Here is a 21,041-nt window from a genome sequence, read left to right on the forward strand (position 1 = left end):
CAGCAGAAAACAAGTTGCAGTGAGATGGACATTTGTATTGTGCTAAATTCCTGTGTTCCTGTTCCTGACCATCATTTGTGTTTTATCTGCAGGCAAATTCTACTGTAAACCTCACTACTGTTACAGAGTCTCTGGTTATGCTCAGAGGAAGAGGCCAGCAGTGGGTCCTCTGTCAGGAAAGGTAACTCATTATTTTCATCTAACGTGCCATGTTAATAGATTTGGATTCTTAACATTGACAAAACATGTGTGATGGTTTGGGGTTTTTTCAGAAAGTAGTAAAATTCAGGGTGCATTTAATTGCTTTATCTGTCATGAAAGCTTACAGTTCAACTAAATCTTATTTAAAAGCAATTCCTCTACTTAGTACTGCTCTTTTCATGGTACTTATTATCAAATTGTGTGCTATCCTGTTCAAAACAGAATTTTGATTTGTTTTTCTTGTCAGCTGAAATAATTTCTCAGTGTATGCTGAGACTAAATGAATAATGTTACCAGTTCTAGTTTTGCTTTGTTTCTCCGTGGTTTTGCTTAAGATGAAACAAATTGTTTGCATTTCCTTTGAAACACCAAGTTCTACCCCTCTTGCATAAGCTATGAAAATCACATATCTTCATTTCTGAAAGTCTGCTGTGTTAACAGGAACCTGCATGAAAAGACAGAATATCCCCTTTCCTATACTATCAAAATAGAAGTATTTGTGCTGTAAATATAGGATGAAGAGACACTGTTATACAGAATGGGCTCAGCTGTCCCTCAGTTTTTTGTTGTTATAATCCAAGGCACCTCATTTTTCTCCTCAAGCCCCTTTTCAGTATTTTCACATACTCTGAGCAAGCTACATGCTGGTTTCTTAAGTTCTGTTAAGCTTGCGTGCTGCAAGCTGCCCTTGTCCCTTAAATTAGATTTTCCTTTGTGCAAGCAGTGGTGCCTGTCCTGCCTGATACTCAGGTTTTATTAGTACAAGCTGGACCTGTACTCCTTTTTGCAAGGATAGTGGATCTATCCCAATATGTGCCATACTTCCTGCCAAAAATAAAGACTAGAAATGGTACCTGTTTTATTTCCCAGAGGAGCAGATTGAGGGCTCCTACAGCTTTGACTTTCTTGGCTATCCAATTTGTTTTTCAGAGCTTTAATAAAGCTTCAAACTGAGAAGGAGCATGTTTGTTTTTCAGAGCTTTCCTTACACGATGCTTGCGAGGCATCTCAATTCCTCGCTCAGCTGTTCAGTACACACAGCAATTCCAGCTTTAACCTGAATTTAACTTGCCCCACCTTCTTGCAGGACACCAAAGGACCTGTGCAGGACGCCATGGCCAGCGATGGGAGCGGACGGGCCAGCAGCCTCCCCGCCTCAGCAGAGAGGGCCCCAGGTAGCTCCGCTTCCTTCTTTGGCAGGGTGGTGCAGTTCTCGCTCGGCCTCGTGGGCAGAGTTAGGGTGCTGAGCCAGCGCCTGCACAGCACAGTCTCCTCCATTGGGCACCACGTAGCCCAGAACCCTCTGGACTCCTTTTTCATGTGTCAGCTGCTGGCATTTGGGGTTCCCTTTCTCTATGTCCAGTCAGAAGTTCTCGGGCAGATCCTAGGGGAATTCTGTGGGCAGCCTGCTGACCAGTGAGAGTTAATGTCACCTGACTTTGAGCTGTGTAACTCATTTGGTTTTTGCGGTGCCTTGTGAATTTTGTGTGCTACATAGAAATCTCAATATATTATTTTGCACTGTGGCTTTGGGGCCTAGATGTTCTCAGTTCTTTCAAGGACATTGTTTGAAAGAATACCAGGAAAACACAGATGCTCAGTTGAGGGTCTCCTCTGAGTCAGCCCAGATAAAGAGCCCTGTAATATATGCAGCTCAATGTCAGTGAAATTGAAAGTTTTTATGAAGCACTGGAATAGCTCACAAACTGGATTTCTGTGTTTTCCTGGATTCTGGGTGTGGTTTCTCGTTCTCCCAAGCTTCTCTTTATTAATCTGGTACTTGAATGGGAAACATCCCATTATCTTTGGATTGTGTCTCCTTTGGAATTCTGGGTGTCTGACAGCTAATGGGATTGGATTCCTTAAACCCCTTGAATTTCGTGGTGCTGGCAGGTCATGGTGCTCTTCCCTCTGCCAGCATCTGTGCTGCTCCTGGTCGTGGCTTTGGAAGTGGGGTGGTGAATGTGTGTGTCTTACTGTGACATAGTTTTTCCTTTTAACTTGAGATTCTAATTCCTTCTAACACGAGAGAAGTGTCTGTGCTACAAATGCTCGTTTGCCCAGCCCCCAAGTGCTCATTTTGTGATGTCAGAAAAAGGAAGAAATAGTAATTTCTAGTACTTGTTCCACAAGACTATGAATAAGCGAAATCAGCTGCTTTTAGAAAGGGAGCATACTTAGAGCAATTCTTTGAGAAAAGAATGTTTGCATAGTACCAATTGAGAAGACCTTAACACAGGAGCAGATAAAAATCATGGTGTTCTTTGACTTTATATTATTATACAAGTGTTTCTAAGATTGTAACTGAATGCAATCTGACAGAAATTTATCCTTAGTGTGTTGATTTTTGGAGTGTAGTTACTTTCAAGATTTCCTCTTTTGTGTGTGTGCAATTTCCATATGGCAAAAGTGAGAAATAGGTAGGGAAGAATGATATTTGCAAAATGCTATGAGCAGATGTGTGAACTGCAGCATTTTTTGCATAACTAGATAGATTTAAAACTGCTTTCTCTGAAAGTGAAAAAACTTTGGGGTTTTGTAGCTTGGAGCATATTCTTAAAGATGAATAGAAAAAATATTTATTGATACACGGCAGCAGATGTGAGCACAAGGGGTTTTGTGGAGTGAAGCTGTAGGTGATGATAATTAGAAGGAGGAGATTTGAATTACATTTAGCAATTAGTTTATCACAGCAACTGCTGGCAGAAAATCTCCTTTGGTTTAGTCCTTCCAACGAATCAAATTTATTGCTTTTACAAAGGAACATTCAGCAAGTAGCACCTAAATGTTCACTAAGTAGAGCAAACAGTAGGGCATAGTTTGTGATAAACTTCTATAAACCAGGCAAAAATCAGCTCTAACTCAGATGTCTCCTTCTATAGTGGTGGCACAATCCTGTAGCAGCACTGTAGTACTTCCAGACCAGTATCATGGAACAGACACCATTTTGTCTAATGGCAAAACTTGAAATCTAGGGCTCCTTGTGTTTGCTTTCTGCTTTTTAGAGCAGTGTATAACTGTAGCATAATGTTCAGAGCTGTTGGACCTTTTAAAGCTTTGCCCCTTGCAGTGCCCTGAATGCATTAGGACATGCTGAGCTTAGCTGGTATTTCAGGCAGGGTGTTGTGGTGCATTCTCATGTGTGCATGGCAGAAGTGCATTCAGTGCTAGAAGAGGTGAGCAGTGCCTCTGTTGTGCTAAAGAAATACCATTAGAGCTGAGTTTTGTTTTCTTTGTGCAGAGTGATTTAAGTAACTCTTGGAACTACTGACTGACTTAGCAATGGTTAAGAAGCAGGAGGAAGCAAAATGCAATGTATTTTAAAAACAATCCACAGTGGCATTAAAGGCAGGTCAGTTCTCTGTTAGAGCAACAGTCATGTCCTGTAGGTACTTACCTTCAGCTCCCCTTCTTGCTGGGTAGCTAGCTCAGAAAGCCTGTGTGGGTTTTACAGTTATTTATGGTTTCAAAAAACAAATCTTTTTTAGCTACCAAGCTTACCTATATAGTGGAAGAACAGGATATTATTCCTGAATAATCAAAAGGAGTCTGTAAGATTACATCTCAGTGTAAGTCCTGAATTTAAACTGTTGGTATATATTCCTTCTTGCAAGCTTTCACTGTAGCCTAGATAAATACCTTGAGCAAAATCCTGTCTGAGATGAAGACAGAGGCAGGGATCTGTTTCCTAGCCTCCACTTCATCCATCTGTCTCTCCCCTAGTAAAGGTCATACATCTGAAAGTGTTTTACATCCTTTAGGGCAAGACCACCAAATGGAATTTGGCAATAGCAATTTCAGGCCCTGAGGCCTGAAGTAATGCTCGGTAGTGGGGTAGGTCTTGGTGTAGAGTGTTAGTTGCCTCTAAAAGGATTTAGTAAAGGCAGAAAAGCATGTAACATGCTCAGGTTTGATATTTGGTGGAGATGCAAATATAACTGAGAAGGCAAAGGGAAGGTGTACAACAGTTACATCCATTGTGGAATATACAAAAAGGCAGCCATTTAAAAATTTTATACCCGAGAGTTCAGTTCTACCCAGAGTTAGCAAAAGTGCTTTTGTCAGAGAGCTTTTTGGTGACTCATGCAAGTCCTGCTTTTTAGTAGTTGCCATGAAATCCCAGATGGATGTAAATTGCATGGGTTTTCTCCCTACATTCACTGCCCCCTTTGCTATATCATCAAACTAGCTTAATGCTTAAAATGTATTCAACCACAGAGTAGCCTTCAGCAGGTTTAGTCAGGTGAGGTGAGACTGGTCACACCAAGCCCTTTCTTGTGCTGTCACTAACCTGTTTGGCATGGATTAACCTTGCTAAAGATGTCAGTCCCTGTCTGGGTGGCCACAGTGCTGGCTGGCATGGGGTGAGTTCTGTGTGTCCCTTGTAGAGCAGTGGTTGCAGGGCACAGTCTGTGATCAGCAGGTTGAGGTTTGTTCAGCACTCAGCTGAGTCACCCTTTGTGTGAGGGGTTTGCACAGAGCCTGTGTGGCCTCTGCCCTGCTGCTGCCAGGGGAGGTTATGGCCAAACGGGAACCCTTCAGTGGGGAAGGTGGCAACAAGCTTTGAGCAGTGGCTGCCACTCTCTCTGGGAAAGGGAAGTTGGGAACAGCTCTTACTGTGCTTTTGGTCCTGCTGAACTGTGGCATGCTTGTTGTAGATTCTGTAACTTTCTCTGTACCTTGTCTGCCTGTTTTTCTCTATCTTCTGCATTTGCCTTTGTGCCAAAATGCTGCTATTGCCAAGAAAAAAAACAAACAACTGAACAAAAAATCTTTTGCTTCTCAACTGTCTCTCCCTTTGATAATCTGTAACTGCTGTGTCTTGGAATTTTTTTTATATAATTTACAGTACTTTATATGGTTTTAATGTGCTTTTAATGCAAATGCTGTTCTTCTGTTTGTTCTAAAGGTCTGTAAGAATGTTTCCAGATTTTCAGCTCTTTCTTGACAGATGGACTTGGAACAGTCTTTACCCCTATCAGCTCTATGATATGCTCCTTGGGGTGATGTTAGCCAGAAATGTTTTTTTGTAAAATATTTCCCATTTCAGGCTCATGTTTTCACAACAATGCATTTCTGTCTCTATCAGCAATAGGAAGTTGATCAAGGAAAGACTGCCTAGGGAAACTCATACTTGTACAGCAATAAAAGGCAAGTCATGAGATCTTTTGCTTTAGTTACTTGACCTGTGAAAGATTAAGAAATCAAACATAAGCAATAGTATGAAAAACAAAATGCAATACAAATTAGAGCTACTAGGACTTGTGCTCTAATATCACATAAATAGATAGTGTTTATGATAATAGGTATGCAGTCTGAAAAATTAAAATCCTCCTGTGGATGTGCCTTAATGGTTTTCAGGGAGAAATACTCAGAGCAAAGCCCTTCACAGCACACCCTTGTACAAGTACTGTTGTATATAGCAGGCAATATACATGAGGAAGTTGTTTTGCTGACCTGGAGAGCTGGGAAAGAGTGGCTGTTTCCTCTAAATGGCATGTCCTTGAAAGTAAATTATCTGAACCACGTTTGGAAAAGGATCTTGAGTGTCTGTACAAGTATAAGTATTTTTAAATGTATCCAATATTATTTGCACACAATTCAATTGTGACAAAACACGAATATATATTTCTGTTTAGGAATAAGCTTCTTGTTCATAAACATTGCCTCTATTGTTCAGAAGCATTGCCTCTTCACCATTCATACATTGAACATGCCTTACTTGTGAAAATGGCTTAGCTCAAAGCAATACTGCTTTGTTTGCTATGCAAACAAACATCATGATGAAATCCTCTACTTGGTCACTTCTTTTCATTACTACTCACCTTTGGGTTTTGTTCTTGTTTTAATTTGGCCTAGTTTAAACATTAAATTATGGAAGATAACAGCAAACAAATTCTGTGACATGACATTCTGTTTGAGGTGCCTTCATTTTAAACCAATGAAGGTTTACAAATATATCCAACTCTTTTCCCTGCCAAAAATAAAAAAAAAAAAAAGGAAAGCATTCATATTTCAGGATGTACCACCAAACTGGGATGAAAGCTATTTCCTCTACTAGTGTGCCTTGAATATTGTCTGTTCTGTTTGGAGGAGCCATGGTGGTGTGTTTAGCAGGACATGGCACAGATTCTGAACCCTGTTTTGGGTATCATACAACTGCAGAGAGATCTGATGGAAGATTGACTTCTCTCTGGAACATTAACAATACAGATTTAAGAACCAGATGTGTATTTTTGGAAGCTGAGGAGAGTGTACAGGTTGCCTGACTAGAACCAGGGTTCAGTGCCCAGTGAATCATCTCTCAATACCAAGCCAGGAATCTGTTAGGATAAGTGCTTGACTGTTCCCAGTCCATCATGGTCCTTTTCAGTGTTCTTATCAGGATTTGGGTGCCTTTGGCATAAAGGAAAGGAGAATGCTAAAGGATTGGCAATTTGAAGCTCAGAAAATTTGGAAAGGAAGAGATGTGGTGGTAAGGTTATTTATTCAGAGTAGGAGATGCAGCTGACCTGATGGAATTTCACTGAAAAATCCTGAAAAATGTTTTGAGGACTGAGAAGGATGTCCAAAACAACAGTGTGCTGAGTTTGTACTCATGGCTGGATCCTGCTAAGAACACTTTGTCTTGGGAGTTACTGGGCTCCCAACTCCTCCTCTCTCTCTAGCTTTCAGACCTGTAGACTTGTGCCACTGGAATATTTGTTGTTTGTATGTGTATATTCTGAAGGGTGATATGAATTTTTCTGGGCACTTTAAGAGCTTCATTGAATGTTTTTGTGTCTTAGAAAAATAGTATTAAGTTTGTGTGAAAGAGTTGGATTTTTGTTTTCATTGCAGAATTAAAATGTCTGGTTTTTTGAAAAGTGGAATCTGACTAATACTATTTTGAGATTGCTTCCCTCAGAGAAAAGGAGGGGACTGTGCATAAAATAAGTTCAGTGACAGATAATGTTCAAGTGAGATGATTTAGTGCTCAGAAAGGCTTCATGTCTCCGCTGTATAGTCCCTTTGAAAACTTTGATTTATGCAGTTGTTTTTAACCTGTTTTTGTTTTGGGTGTGTGTGTGTGTCTCTGAATTATGTAACACGTGGTTTCCCTGTTGCTGTGAAATGGAGATTTTTTTTTTTGTTCAACTGTGTGAAATGTTCAAGGGAATAAATTCCAAACAAACTTCAGGTTTCTGAGTTTTTCTTTGTCCTGCCCCTTGTCCCTCCACTGGTTCCAGCTGAGGGATGCTGCAGGGGATACAGAACTGGGGGACAGTGGAATGAATAGCTCTAGCAAGCTCAAATACAACTGGCATTTGGGGAGCTCTGTGGCATGTGCCATCTGTCACTGCCAAGTACTACTTTTCAGGCTCTTTCTGTATTGTGGTGTTTATTTTAAATTTTGCTGTTATGTTGTGGTTTTCTTGGAGTGCAGGGCACACATTGCACAGACAGCATGACCTGCTGAGCACCTCCTTGCTAGGTATTCTGCTGCCTTGGCAAAGCTGACTTTAGATAGCTGTGCTCTCAGCATTGTGGCTTCACAGAGCTCGGTGTCTGAGGAGGTTGTTTTGTGTGCTTGCTGCAGGCCAGAGGTCTTTGTCATGCTCTGTGACCAGGGCAGTCACACCCATGGCAGAGCAGGGATCCATAGAGTGACAAGAGTCTTGACAGGCTTTGGTTCCTCTGCTTGGTGTAGATCTGCTGTGGTGATGGGATGTTTTGGTGTGATGAAATGACAGAAAATGACTAAATGCTAAGCTTTGTAGCCAAATCCTGTCTCGTGTTCTAGCTGGACTGTTGTTTTTTCTGAGGACTGCACACAAGGAGCTGACCTGCCTTCCTCAAGACCCTTAAGAGCCTGTTGTGTGATGTCCTCACCATGACAAACAGACCTGGATTGTTGTTCTGAGCTGCATTTTCCTGGTCTCAAAATTACAAAGAGTTAGTCTACATTAGGGACTTGTTCAGTATTTTTTCCTCACATGCTTCTCCTGCTTCCTACTCCACCATCTGCAGCTAAAAGTTTGTTATAGCTGGTGATTTTTGACAGTTCAGTTGCGAATGATATTTGGCCAGAGTAGATTACATTTAAATGGTAGGTCACAGATCTACAACCACAAACCATTTCTGGTCTATGTAAAATTTCCTTCTTTGGAGGGAGGTTAATTGCTTTATGCCTTTGAAAATGCCTGTAGTTTTTCATTGCTATGTTAAGCAGTGCCAGGTTTGAGGTTAAGATGGGCCTTCAGTTCTGAGTAGGAGCCATGAGCATTCAGGGTAAAACTTCATATGCTGGTGCATGAGCTAGAAATGTCATTTTGATGTACCACTCCAACAGCCTTCACTGTTCTGTTAACTCTGCACCTGCATATGTGCTCTCCAGAAATCAAATGTTTGCTTCATGAATTAAGAAGAAAAAAGAAAAAGGATGAAAGGAGGTGCATTCTAGACATTGCTCTCATCAGAGTAGAAATCAGACTTCCTTGCTGTACTGATATAGGGAGCCATGTTTTCAGCTAAAACTTGGAGTAGCAGTAGTGGTAGGAGAGACAACCCTCACCTCAATTTTCTTTTAAGTCTACACAGATACCTCACAGTTGCTCTTTCTGTGCCTGTGGTTCTTCTCCAGTGTCATGGCTTCTGTAACAGGGATGAAAAAGTGTAAGAAGGTACTTCTAAAATAATGAGTGAATAAAAATTAATACAAATTAAAACAAGGAAGTTATAGTTTTACCACCTGGTTGTGATCAGCAGTGTAATTTATTAAGATATATAGTTGATAATGTATCTTAAAATGCAAGAAGTAAGGGGAGAAAACCAAATTTAAAAAATCAACCAAACAAAAACAAACAAAAAACCACAAAACAAAATGGCACCCAAACCAAAAATAACAAAACAAAAAGCCACAAAACCAAAACAAATAGAAATAATCTCAAGGGAAGGAGCAGGTAATCCAGAGTCAACATCAAAGCTATTCTGTTTTTGATGTGTATTTATGAAGGAAGGTGAATTAGTTGCTGAACTGATCCTTACAATGTAGAGTTTAGCTTGAGCTTTCTGAACAAAACTGGGCAGATGCTCTTTAAGGATGAGATGGCACTTCTGTGCCCTGTTTAGTTGCTTACATCTGCTCTCAAAAATGTATGTTTAGTCTGACATTTCTCATGTTTGCTGTCATCCCAGAAGGCCGCATTTGCTTTTTTAGGAAAATTTCATAATCCTCCTTTCTGCTGTTATAGACGTTTATCTGGTGGCTTGAGGGTAGAAGTGTTTAAAAATAGGATTTTTTTTACCCAAGAGATGTTTTGAATACTTCCAGGCTGATGTGAAAACGCATCAGAACTGATGTGTAAACTATTTTTAATCAGTAATAAGTCTTTTGGAAGCTTGCTTCCTGGAACTGTACCAGATTTTTAATATAACTATCTACATATATAATTACAAGAATTTTCCTAGTTTTGGGGAAAATTTCCACTAATATGTGAAGCTCTGGATTGCTTGGAATATTCAATTGCTTTGTAAAATTTACACAAGAGTATGTGACATAAGTGTAGATAATGAAAAGTGTGCAACAGAATGAGGGAGCAGATGTTGAACCTTTTTGGAGTATGTGGATCTTTTACTTGTGGCAAATATTCCCCACTGTATTTGCCAGCCTAAGATTTCAGCCTGTTCCATTTGCAGCTCCTGATAATCTTGACATAAATGGTAGAAATTAGGTGAAGACATGCTTAGTATGTAAATGGATTCTGAGATTCTGTGATTATGGAAATCTCTAGGACATTGCCTCAGAAGAGACAGAGAGTGGTTCTTAGCTCAGCAAAGAGAAAGAAGATAGCTGTTCACAGGTGGTGTTTTGAATCTGATCACAAATGGAACAGGAGCCTGAAAACATTACATTCCACACTTTTACTATGCTTGATAAAATTTCAGGTTTCTGATGGGTTGTTCTTGAATGATCAAAATATTGTCCATTGTCACATGTGGAACTAGAAGTGCCAGTTTCTATAAAAAATAAGCAAAATTTGTACTGAAAGATTCATAGAATGAATCATAGAATGGTTTGGGTTGGAAGGGACCTTTAAAGGTCATTAAGTTTCAACCCCTTGCCCTTGACAGGGACACTTTCCACTAGACCAAGTGCCTCAAAGTCCTGTCCAGCCTGACCTTGAACACCTCCAGGGATGGGACATCCACCTCTTTGAGCAATCTGTTCCAGTGCTTCATCACCCTCACAGTAAAGAATTTCTTCCTGATATCCAATCTAAACCTACCCTCTTTCAGTTTAAAGCCATTCTCCATTGTCTTACTGCTCCATGCCTTGTCCATTCTCAGAGCTCTTGCTGGCCCCCTTGACTGACCAAGGCCTCCACAGAGACTTCTCCAGGCTGAGCAAGCTCAGCTCTCTCGGCCTTTCCTCATAGGAGAAATGTTTCATCCCTCTAATCATCTTTGTGGCATCTCTGGGCTTGCTCCAGCAGATCCACCTCCTCCTTGCATTGGGGCCCCCAGGGCTGGAGGCAGCACTCAGGTGGGATCTCACCAGAACAGAGGGGCAGAATCCCCTCACTTGCCCTGCAGCCCACTGTGCTTTGGATGCAGCTCAGGACATGTTTGGCTTTTGGGGTGTGAGTGCATGTTGACAGGTCATGTTGAGCTTCTTGAGTCCTTCTCCAAACCTTCTCCTGCATCAGGCACTTCTTCATCCTCCTGCTCCCTGCCTTTGCCTTCTGTGATTTGAGCTTGCAGCACTTGCCAGTGAAGATTCCACTCCTACTTTTAGGTGGAAATAGCTTTGGTTTGGCTTGGTGTGATTTGCATGTTGTGATCAGACATCACCTGTCTGATCCTCACCGTGGAATGGGAGATTGCAGAGGGATTGCAGATTGTACTTGTGCTGCAGACAAGTGGCAAGAGGTAGATGCCACCATGAAAAAATGATACCAAGTGTTATGTAGTAGATAAGATAGCAGAGGCTTTCTTTGTAACAACATAAAAGGGGTCACTGTTTGGATCATAACACGACAATCAGTCTTAAATATTAATTTTTAAGTTACTTAACAACAATAAAGATAATGTTTCACTCAAAAAGTGGGAAACCTCATTAACCAAAGTCATGATAGTTCTAAAATCTAGTGTGGCCTTTTCTTTTTTTTTTTCTCCCTGCCAATCCCTGCATGTGCCTCATCAAGATCCCAGGTGGTTCTTTGAGGTACCATACCTTGGATAGCTTCCAGAACAAAATTAATGCCTGCAAAGTAATGTTATTTTATCCTCTTCAGCCTTCCCACACTCAGCTTCTTTCAGAGAATGGAAATGAGGCCAGGCAACATATGATAGAGCTGATCTAAATACCAGGGAGAGCTCTGACATCCTGGATGATACCAGGAAAATGGAGCATGATTGGTAATAGGTTACTGACTTACCAATGTTCCTGAGTGATTAACAGGCTAAAAATCTCTACATAACTTATACTGTATCTCTAGGACTGGAAACTTGTTTGGGCAGCAGTAAAAGTGAATTCTGTACAAACATAAAGATTTTCTTGCCAGAAGAGATGTAATAAGGAATATTGAGCTTAGCAGTGTTCCCTGGGGCTTGGATTAGGTGACCTAATACCTCCTTTCCCCTGATTCTCTTCTCCACCCACCAGTGACAACACTGGCCACTTTCCAGGAGTCAAAAATAGCCACACTCCTGGATGATTCTGTTCCTCTGCTGTAAGGAAGGCAACTCTTCTGTATTGTTAAACCACATAGTGAACTCCTAACCTTCATTACATAATGCTGCTATTTCATGCATATGGGGAACACTGTTCCTCAAACATAACTTATACTGTGAGTTAGATGAATTTCTGTTTGTTTCCAAGACATAAGGATAAATTACAGATGACCTTGATCTTAAACTGGCTAATTATATTCACTTCTGGTTGCTTCCACTAAAACCAGAGAAAGGTCAGATCAATGCAATTTCCAGCTGGTTCTAAACTCAGTCCTACTGGTGCAGTAAGCAACTGTTTTGTCAGTGCCTGTTTTGGGAATTCCAGAAGTCTGTTTTAATTAAAATAAGGGGGGGGGGAGTGGGGCAAAACATTGCAACACTCATAAGACAAATGTGTGAGTTTTCAATTTCATTCAATAGTCAGTCCTATTAATTTTCACTGTTATGAAGAGAACAAGCTTCCACATTTACAGGCAGAATCTGAGAATGGAGAACTTAATTCTAGCTGGACGTTGTGGAATGTGTGGAGGAGGATTTACACCTTAATGTGTTTGTTTCTGGGCTGTCTGTTTCAGAATCCCTTGAGTATTTTAGCTGTCAGCTGTTCCTATACACATTAGAGTGGTTTGAGGGAGCTTTCTGCTCTTCATTGCTTAGGGCACCAGTAGATATCAATTCATGCTGTAAAACGTCTTGGCCAGCACTAGAAGTGGTTCTTTGATAACTCCACTGGGTACTTCTGCACCAGATGGTTTTTTGATTAAACACCTTTCTGTCTGTACAGCTTAATCTCCCCATTTTTCTGTTTAGGTCCCAAATTTGCTGGGGAGAATTTCTAGACTGATGGTGTGAGGATGGAGCCTGACATGGTAGCAGAGATCTTGAGAATGTTGGTGCTTGTCAATTTAAGGACAGTTTTATTGATCAGGTCCAGCATAAGCCAGTTTGCATTTACAATTCCCAAGAGCTTTGACTCAGAGGAATGCATCTTCTGGAAAGCTTAGTTAGTGTTTACTGTTAGGATTGGTACATGTGCAATACAGAACAATTTCAGGAGGGCTCTCTTGAGGTTTGAGCACATTTTGAATGCTGGGTATCTTGCTTATGAGTAGACTTCATTTTTCTTATCCTACAGCCCTCTTTGAGTTCAGGCCTTTTATATTTAGCAGAATGCTATGGATCAAATGGGAAACATCAGAAAACTCAAGATGTAATGGCTTTATAGTACAGCTGAGTAATTCAGGCTTTCTGAGGGCTTGGGAATACCCTACCATAGTAAGAGAGAAAGTTGAGGCATTGTATCAAAGCAACATTGACATTTGATGGCTGCTTGTGATGATTTAACCCAGCTGGCAACCAAGTACCACACAGCTGTGGGGAGCAGAATCAGAAAGTAAAACTCATGGGTTGAGATAAGAACAGTTTGATAATTGAAACAAAGTAAAATATTATAATAATAACTGTGGCATTCACATTCTCTGAAAAAATTCTTTCACCCAGGATTTTTCTCCTGGGAAGCTGAGAAGCCTCAGAGAAAAGGAAAACAATTCTTATCTCATTTGCTTCTCCTGTGTTGTGCTGTCATGTGGAATGTGTTTGGAGATTGTTTACCCACAGGTGGTTGTTTCATTGGACTCTGGTGTGAGTTGTTTTCACTCATTGGCCAATTGGGGCCAAGCTGTGTCAGGACTCTGGAAAGAGTCACGAGTTTTCATTATTATCTTTTTAGCATTTAGTAAGTATCCTGTCTGTATTCTTTAGTATAGTACAGTATTCTTTAATATAATATAGTATAAATGTAATATAGTGTAATAAAGTAATAAATTAGCCATCTGAGAACATGGAGTCAGATGCATCATTCCTGCCTTCATCGGGGCATCCCAGCAAATACAATATGTAACAACAATTATAATGAAAAGGAAGGAATGAGAGGAGTAACCCCAAAGAACAACTGATGCACACTGCAGTTTGCTCACCACCCACTGTTTGATTCCCAGCTGATCCCTGAGCAGCTTTCAGTCCCTCCTGGCCAGCTCCCCCAGTTTATGTTCTGGCCATGACATTCTATGGATGGAATATCCCTGTGGCCATTTGGGGTCACTGCCCTGGCCACACTCCCTCCCAGCCTTTTGTGCACCTGCTCACTGGCAGAGCGTGAGATGCTGCAAAGCCCTTGACCCAGGGTAAGCACTGCTTAGCAACAGCCAAAACATCAGCCTGTCACCAGTGTTACATCACACCAAACCCAAAACGTGGTACTGGCTACTAGGGAGAGAATTAACTCTATCCCAGCCTAAACCAGGGTACTATGAAGTATTGACATTCAAATAAATTTGTTCTTGTGTCTGAGAAGGTGTTGCATCGCCCTTTTTGCCTTTGAGGATGTACTTATCCAAATTCAGGGCTTCCTACCAGGAAATGTCAGTTCTGCAGCTCGTGATGTGAGGCTGTGCAAACAAGCACTGACAAGAATGTAGCAGGTCTGTTGGGCTCTTGCCAGGGGTTCCCTGGAGAAATTTCCTAAAAGAGAAGATAAATGTAAAAGGGCAGATGAATCCAGACTGAAAATATTGAACTTCTTACTAACCCTTAAAAAATCCATTCCGTTTGACACCCTTTTGCAGTCAGTTCAGAATTGCCATGGACATGATTTTTGTATCTGTTGCTGTGGAGTACAGAAATTTTTGTACTCTGTCTAGATAATAATTTTTGAGAGGATTAAGGAAAGGATTTCAGAAGAAATCAGTTGCACTTATTTAAATGGAATGTCTTAATTGACTTACTGTTATGGATGTGTGCAGCTTTTAACAATAAGCCTCAATACCAAGATTTCCTTTTTTTTATTGTGCACACAGTGCTGGGCACTTCCTTACATCCAAAGTGTTTTTTCTTGACTTGAAGTGAAGTTGAGAGTGAAGTGCTTGGCATTGTGCATTCTGGATCCTGTTTTTGGCACTGCCACCAGACTGTTGTGAGATTGCCTTGCTGGTATTTAATCTCTGTGTCTGGACTTGTGCAGTGCCTCTACAGCACTTACCTACTTCCAAAATAGGTTTGTTTTTGTGTGCTAGTACTTGTAAAGCCTTTTGAGGCCCTTGGACGAGAAGTGGAGTTGGAAAACAAACAGGCAGTTAGTGGAACTGAAGTGGGTGAAGGTGAAACTTCTAGGAAAAATCCTGAAACTCAATGTGACATGAACAGAGATTAAAAATGAGAAGCTAAGAATGCTGCTGGATCTCATTTGCTGCCTTCTCTTTGAGGTCTATACCATTGAGGTGTAGACCTCAGTGATAATGTTTGCTGAATTGGTAGCGCACTTCAGAAACCTTACCCCAAAAGGTATTTCTCAGAAACTAATTGCAAGGGAATATGAGAACTTCCAGCATTTCAAACTCAAAGCTCACTGCATCACTTTTAAACTCCCCTGGAAAAGTTCCCATCTTCCTTTTCAATACTCAGTCACAGGCAATGTGCTGCTGTTTCTATGGGGTTTGTTGTATCTGACACAGTTCTCAAACAATTGTGTGTAGGTAGAATGTATTGAAGTGTTTGGAAAAGACAAGTGGAAACAAACAGGTACAGTGTTTCACATTACCACAAAACCACAAGCTTTGGGAAATCCATAATGAAGATTTTCCTGAGAGTCTATTAATTCCTTCCCCCTTTTGCATGTGTTTCAAAGTAGACTCCTTTATTTGAATTTCCATAATTCCCCAAGGCCACAGCTAAGTCTGTGCAAAATACTGGACAAGAGATGACATGCACCTTTAGTCAGATATTGAGATAGCAAGCTAAAAAAGCAAGTCTAGAGGTACTGCATGGTAATTGAAAAACAGCTTCTAGTAAAATAGACAGGTATTTTCCCTTTGAGAAGAATTCATTGTTCTCAGATTCCCCGTTCTCTCCTGCATCTTCAGCATGGAAATGTTGTGTCAAGGAGTAACCTTGGCAGGATTTCATTGAGCCCATGGGAATAACATGTAGATTTTACAGAACAAGGTAATGCTGGAGGTGAGTTGAGATAGGATCCTCTCTCAAGAGGAGCTTCTCAAGCCTTCCAGGAATTGCCAGAGTTGCTGGAATAGGACACACTCAGGCAGGCAAGGAGCAGTTCTGTTAGGAATGTTATCTCTGATCAGACACTTATCATTTCAGGAGGCAAGCTCTGTCAAAGCTGAGATAAATTAGGGGCTCTGGCAGCTTTCATGCATCAGCTAAGCAGCCTGTCCTGTCAAGAAAAACAGCTCCCTTCAGATGATCTATGTCATGTTCATGGCCCACTGACTCTTCCAAAGAGTCAGATTTTAAAATGTGGCCTATTTTGGATGTTGTTTGTGGATTTTTAACTGATCAGTTGATTGTTCAAGAAGCTACACTTGGCTTTGAGGTAGCTCCCCTCTCTGGGTAGTAACACAGCTTTTCTTCCTGGCTGATGCAGCCATGGCAGCTTTTTCCCTGACTTTTGTCCCTGTGGGCCCAGAGGCAGGCACCAAGCAGAAGGTCAGGTGCTGGCTGGGTGCACTCTGAACAGTCTGGGGAATGCAGTGTATTGATTAAAGAGAGGCAGCTTTCCCCTCCACAGGGACTTCAGGCCCACAAGAACTGCCTTGGAAGAGACTTTGCCCATGCATTTAGCACCTTATATATATGGGGGAGAAATGAGAGCAGGCAGCAAGCTTCAGAATTCCTTGGTCTTATTTATATTTTTATTGTAGTGTCTTTATGTTTGTTTTGGGGTTTTTTTCTGTTTTTTTTTATTGTAGCATCAAATTAGTTGGTGTAAACTTTAGAATATAAAATGGGGGAATTGTCCATCATCTGGACACTTCAGTGATGCTTGTATATCACACTTTCAACCCTTGTATAAGTTTGTGAAGTGCAGTGCTTTTCCTTCTCATAGTTGATGGCCTTACAGTGCATGGCTATCAGCAGCATTTCTCTTGTTTCATATTTGTTAATAAATTGGACAGTGACTTTGCAGACAGCCAGATTTGCTAAATGCATGGCATCTTGTAGAAACAGACAACTTTTAGAAACAAAATAAATATGTGAAATAAACTAAATAATTTGTGTAGTGCAAATTCCTAGAAATCCCATGCTTAAACTGGTAGTGGAGTTTCTGTATCATGTTCTCTGGTGCAGGGCTGTTTCTTGGCAGACTGGAGAGATGTGACCACTTTTGCATCTCAAGTGTATGGATGTATAAGTCAATAAGAGAAAGTGCTGGAAATGCCCTTTCTACTTTGAGATTTTGAGGCAGGGAGTGCTTGTCAAGCTCACAGGACATCTTGGCTTGACCACATTTTTTTGCATTGAAGTTCAGGGTGATTTTCTATCTTTTAAGATTTTTTAACACAGTTGCATTGAGTCACTCCCACTTACAGTTTGTGCTGTGACAGGATTTGTTTCATTCTCTGTGTCCCAGTTACACTGGGTCCTTGTGATGAGAAGGGCAGGCATGCTTTGTGTTTTGAAAAACTTTCCTGAAGGATCATATATGTTCATGAAATGCATGTAAAAAGATGTCAGCTTGATTTTCAGTCCTTCTCTACCTAGCAGTGATTGCTGCCAGTCTTTCTCCCCACACTAGATATTGGAATATTGAAACAGCATTTTTTTAAAGAACTCTGCTCCATTTAATTTAAATATGTGGCAATTGTTTGTTTGGGTGTTTTGGGTTTTTGTTTGTTTTTTTCTTTGAAAAGGCTGACAAAAAGACCCTAAGATGGTAAGAAAACAAAAAGAGTGAAATAATATCAGACAGATAAAAGTTTTTGTTCTTTGGTTTTCAGAATTCTTTTTCTTGTGTACTTTGCAGCTATGTCAGGGTTTGCATCAGAAGATGTTAGTAAGTTAAAAACAGCTTGTGGAAAGACATCCCTGTTAAAGTAGCTGAGCCTTGCTGATGACTCCATGTGTATAAAAAGTTCTGAGTAGTACAAAACCTTTTTTTTAATCATTATTTTAATGTATTCCTTGTTTGTTTTCCCTGACCTTGGTGTTACTATGTTACCCAGAGTCCTGTTTTTTTCTACTGTCAGCCAAAGTGGCAGAGCAAAATTCGAGGTCAGTTCCCCTGGTACTGTGAACTCAGGGCTGGGTAATGCAACAAGGATTGCAAAAATAGATTTGGCTGAGTTGGTATCACCAGAGAGAGAGAATGAAAAAGAGAGTGAATCCCAGTGAAAAAGGCAGCTGAGTTCCACTAAACTTTGCAAACCAAGGCACAACAGAAGGCTTAGCAGCAGGAGATGGTGGAGACCACAGTATCCCTGGAAATGCAAGGCAGTGGTGCCATCTGACCAAGCTTATTTGTTTATACCATGAAAGAGCTCTGGGGTTCCAGCTCAAGGCATGGCAGCCACTTGGCCACATCATGGAAGGATTAAATCCTACTAAGGAAGACAGAAGACCACTTCTGGCAGTTGTCTTCAAGATTTTATCTCAGGGGAGGGGGATTGGAAATAGATGCCAGGAATTATGTAAAGACCTGTGTAATTTTGTGTGAAATATGAAGGTGGTACTGAGTAATTTTCCTGAAAAAACCCCAAAACCTGTTAGGAATAAAGTGAGAAACTACAGAGGATGAAGAAAGGAAACAAAAGCTGTCTTGGAAGTTAAAATGTGTGAGGATAAAGTAAAGGTTGCCGAAGCTCATGCTGGGTTAGACTTTACAAAGGAGAGCAAAGCAAAGAGCTCTGTTTTGTAAGCATGTAGGTAAAAGCAAGGTAAGGGAAAACAGAAGTGTGTTCCATGGGAGCAAGAGTCAGTGTGCAGCAGGATTGGGAAATGAGGACTAATACAATGAAACAAATAGTCTTTGTCTCAGAAGAGTGGGAGAAATTAAAATGAAATTGTGAGCTTTGTGGTATCAATTTTTGATTAAATCAAGCTGTCCTGATATACTTTGACTGTCTGGTTCAGGAAATACTGTGGACCACTGGGTAACAGAAGTATGTCCTTTAGATAAACTAAAAAGAAAACAAAACAAATAAAAAACTTTAAAAAGTGATCTGAACAAGTATATATCAGTTAAACAGTAGGTGTAACACCTTTTAAGGAATAACTAAAACCTGCTAGTTCTGCAAGAGAAGTCCTTTGACCTCATGCAGGTAAGTGCTATAAAATGTGGCATGGGCTCACCAGAGACTGTGCTGGACTGGCTTGACAGCTTTTTTTGACAATTGATACCTCCATGAGGGAAATTGTAGTGCATTTGAACAGTCTGGACTTGAGCATAACACAGGAATGCTGACACATGGAAATAATTATTGGAACTGGATAAAATGGGAGAGAAGTACATGACATGTGAGTAGCTAAGGAGTTGGGCTAAATTAGAGACAAGGGGTTTTATTAAAGGAGGAAATAAGGGGATTGGATGTCACCTACAGACCATGCAGTGTCCCAAAAAGTGATCTGGGGTTTGATCTTTCTAATACTGTCATTAAGATTACCAGCCAAAAAAAAAAAAAAAAGACCAAGGAAAAAAATCTGCTAATGCAATTCAGAGCTGAATCAACATTTCAAATCCTCATCAATGCAGAGGAGGACAAGCACATCACCCACTAAGAACTGCAACATGTTGCCAACTGTAAGATTAAATTTAGGAATGTAATAGTGGAAAGTACCAGGTCAAGCACTAAGAAGATGTTGAGAATTTTGGCTACCAACAAAGTGCTTATCAGTTGAAAGCAAAGAAGGAGAAAGATCTAAATATCATAAAAGCCACCAGTATTATGTGACATATAAATAGGCAGGTGTGTTCTCAGCATGTATCAGATGAGAGATTTGTGGCAGGGCTGTGTGTTACGCTGATAAGGCCTCATCTGGAAAGCCATGTTCACTTTTAATCACCCAGGTTCTGGAAAGATTAATCCAAACTGGGACAGGTGCAGAGACCTGAGGGATGATCAGAGCACTGAAGAGCTTATCTTCAGTGAGAAGGAGGTGTGGCTTGCTTAGCAAAGCAAAACTGAAGCATGGAAATATGGGTAAGGGGTCAACAGTGGTGTAGTATTCAAGCTAAAATACTGCAATTTAAAAAATAAGTTGATGAAGGCAGGATAGAATAAAATTCATTGAGTGCTACTGTGAGTGAAGCTTGTCAATACTTTCCTACAACTCTCTGGTTCACATATCCTTGCAATTTTTGGGGACTTCTGGGATTTTTGCTTGCAAATGTCTCTCTGAGATTTGTCCTTGTGATTCATTTCATTACAAATTCTGATTGAAAAGTAAATCAATTCAAGTCCATTAAAAGTTTTAAAATTTGGCCTTTTTCATTCCTTCCCTCATCTTTAAATAGTAACAATATTGTCTTGCTCCTTAACTCTATAGATTTCCCTTGGCTGGTGCCAGCTTTAACATGCAGCAGGGTTGCCCTGTAGCATTCCATGTCTCAGATAATACATCCAGCCTGTGCCCAGGCCTTCCCCACACAAACTTCATTGCATCTCTAGTTTTTGCAGCTAAAATGGCCCTATTTCCTCTCTCAACAAGGACATTTAACATTCTTTTTAGCATCTATTAGCCAAAACCACTAAGATTCCCTTTTGCAGTCTGGCCTCCCAGTAGTGGCGAACAGGATAATGACGTAAGGTATTCTCTTGCTTTATTTACCTCCCTCTGCCTCGTGCCCCTTTTCTCCCAGTTGCTCAGTTGTCTTAAAAATGCGACTTTCTGACCGTTGCATTTGTTGTTTGTTGCCTGGCTTGTCCTCAGGTCCCAGTGTGAACGGGCTGGAGGAGCCCAGCCTGGCCAAGCGTTTGCGGGGCACCCCGGAGCGCATCGAGCTGGAGAACTACCGGCTGTCCCTGCAGCGCGAGGAGGAGCTGGAGGAGGTGCCTGAGGAGACCCTGGCAGAGCACAACCTGAGCAGCGTGCTGGACAAAGGGACAGAAGAGGATGTGCCCAGCAGGTCAGCACACATTGCCCAGCAGCTTTTCTGCACCCATCCCAGCTGGCTTTGACTGCCTTTCCTTTTTCTTTAACTCTTTACACGTTGCGCTTTCTAAAGCTTTTGAATCACACAGACTTTTCATCTTGTAGTTTCTGTTCTCAATAGCTCACTACTATCAGAAGACACCTCTAGCACTGTAATACCATGATATTAAGCTCTAAATTGG

The 21,041-nt window shown here is 40.9% G+C and overlaps 1 protein-coding gene across 16 annotated transcripts in view; it reads left to right on the forward strand.

Moving 5' to 3' along the window:
* Positions 1 to 21,041, forward strand: part of MICAL3 (microtubule associated monooxygenase, calponin and LIM domain containing 3) — a 160,796-nt gene that overhangs the window by 91,911 nt on the left and 47,844 nt on the right. For all 16 annotated transcript variants that reach the window (XM_064735605.1, XM_064735721.1, XM_064735620.1 and 13 more), the window contains 3 exons: positions 93 to 181; positions 1,289 to 1,376; positions 20,638 to 20,833. In XM_064735605.1, the coding sequence (XP_064591675.1) occupies positions 93 to 181; positions 1,289 to 1,376; positions 20,638 to 20,833 (373 nt within the window). The remainder of the gene's footprint in view (positions 1 to 92; positions 182 to 1,288; positions 1,377 to 20,637; positions 20,834 to 21,041) is intronic.

The sequence above is a fragment of the Zonotrichia leucophrys genome, chromosome 1A (assembly GCF_028769735.1).
Source record: "Zonotrichia leucophrys gambelii isolate GWCS_2022_RI chromosome 1A, RI_Zleu_2.0, whole genome shotgun sequence".
Classification (NCBI taxonomy): domain Eukaryota; kingdom Metazoa; phylum Chordata; class Aves; order Passeriformes; family Passerellidae; genus Zonotrichia; species Zonotrichia leucophrys.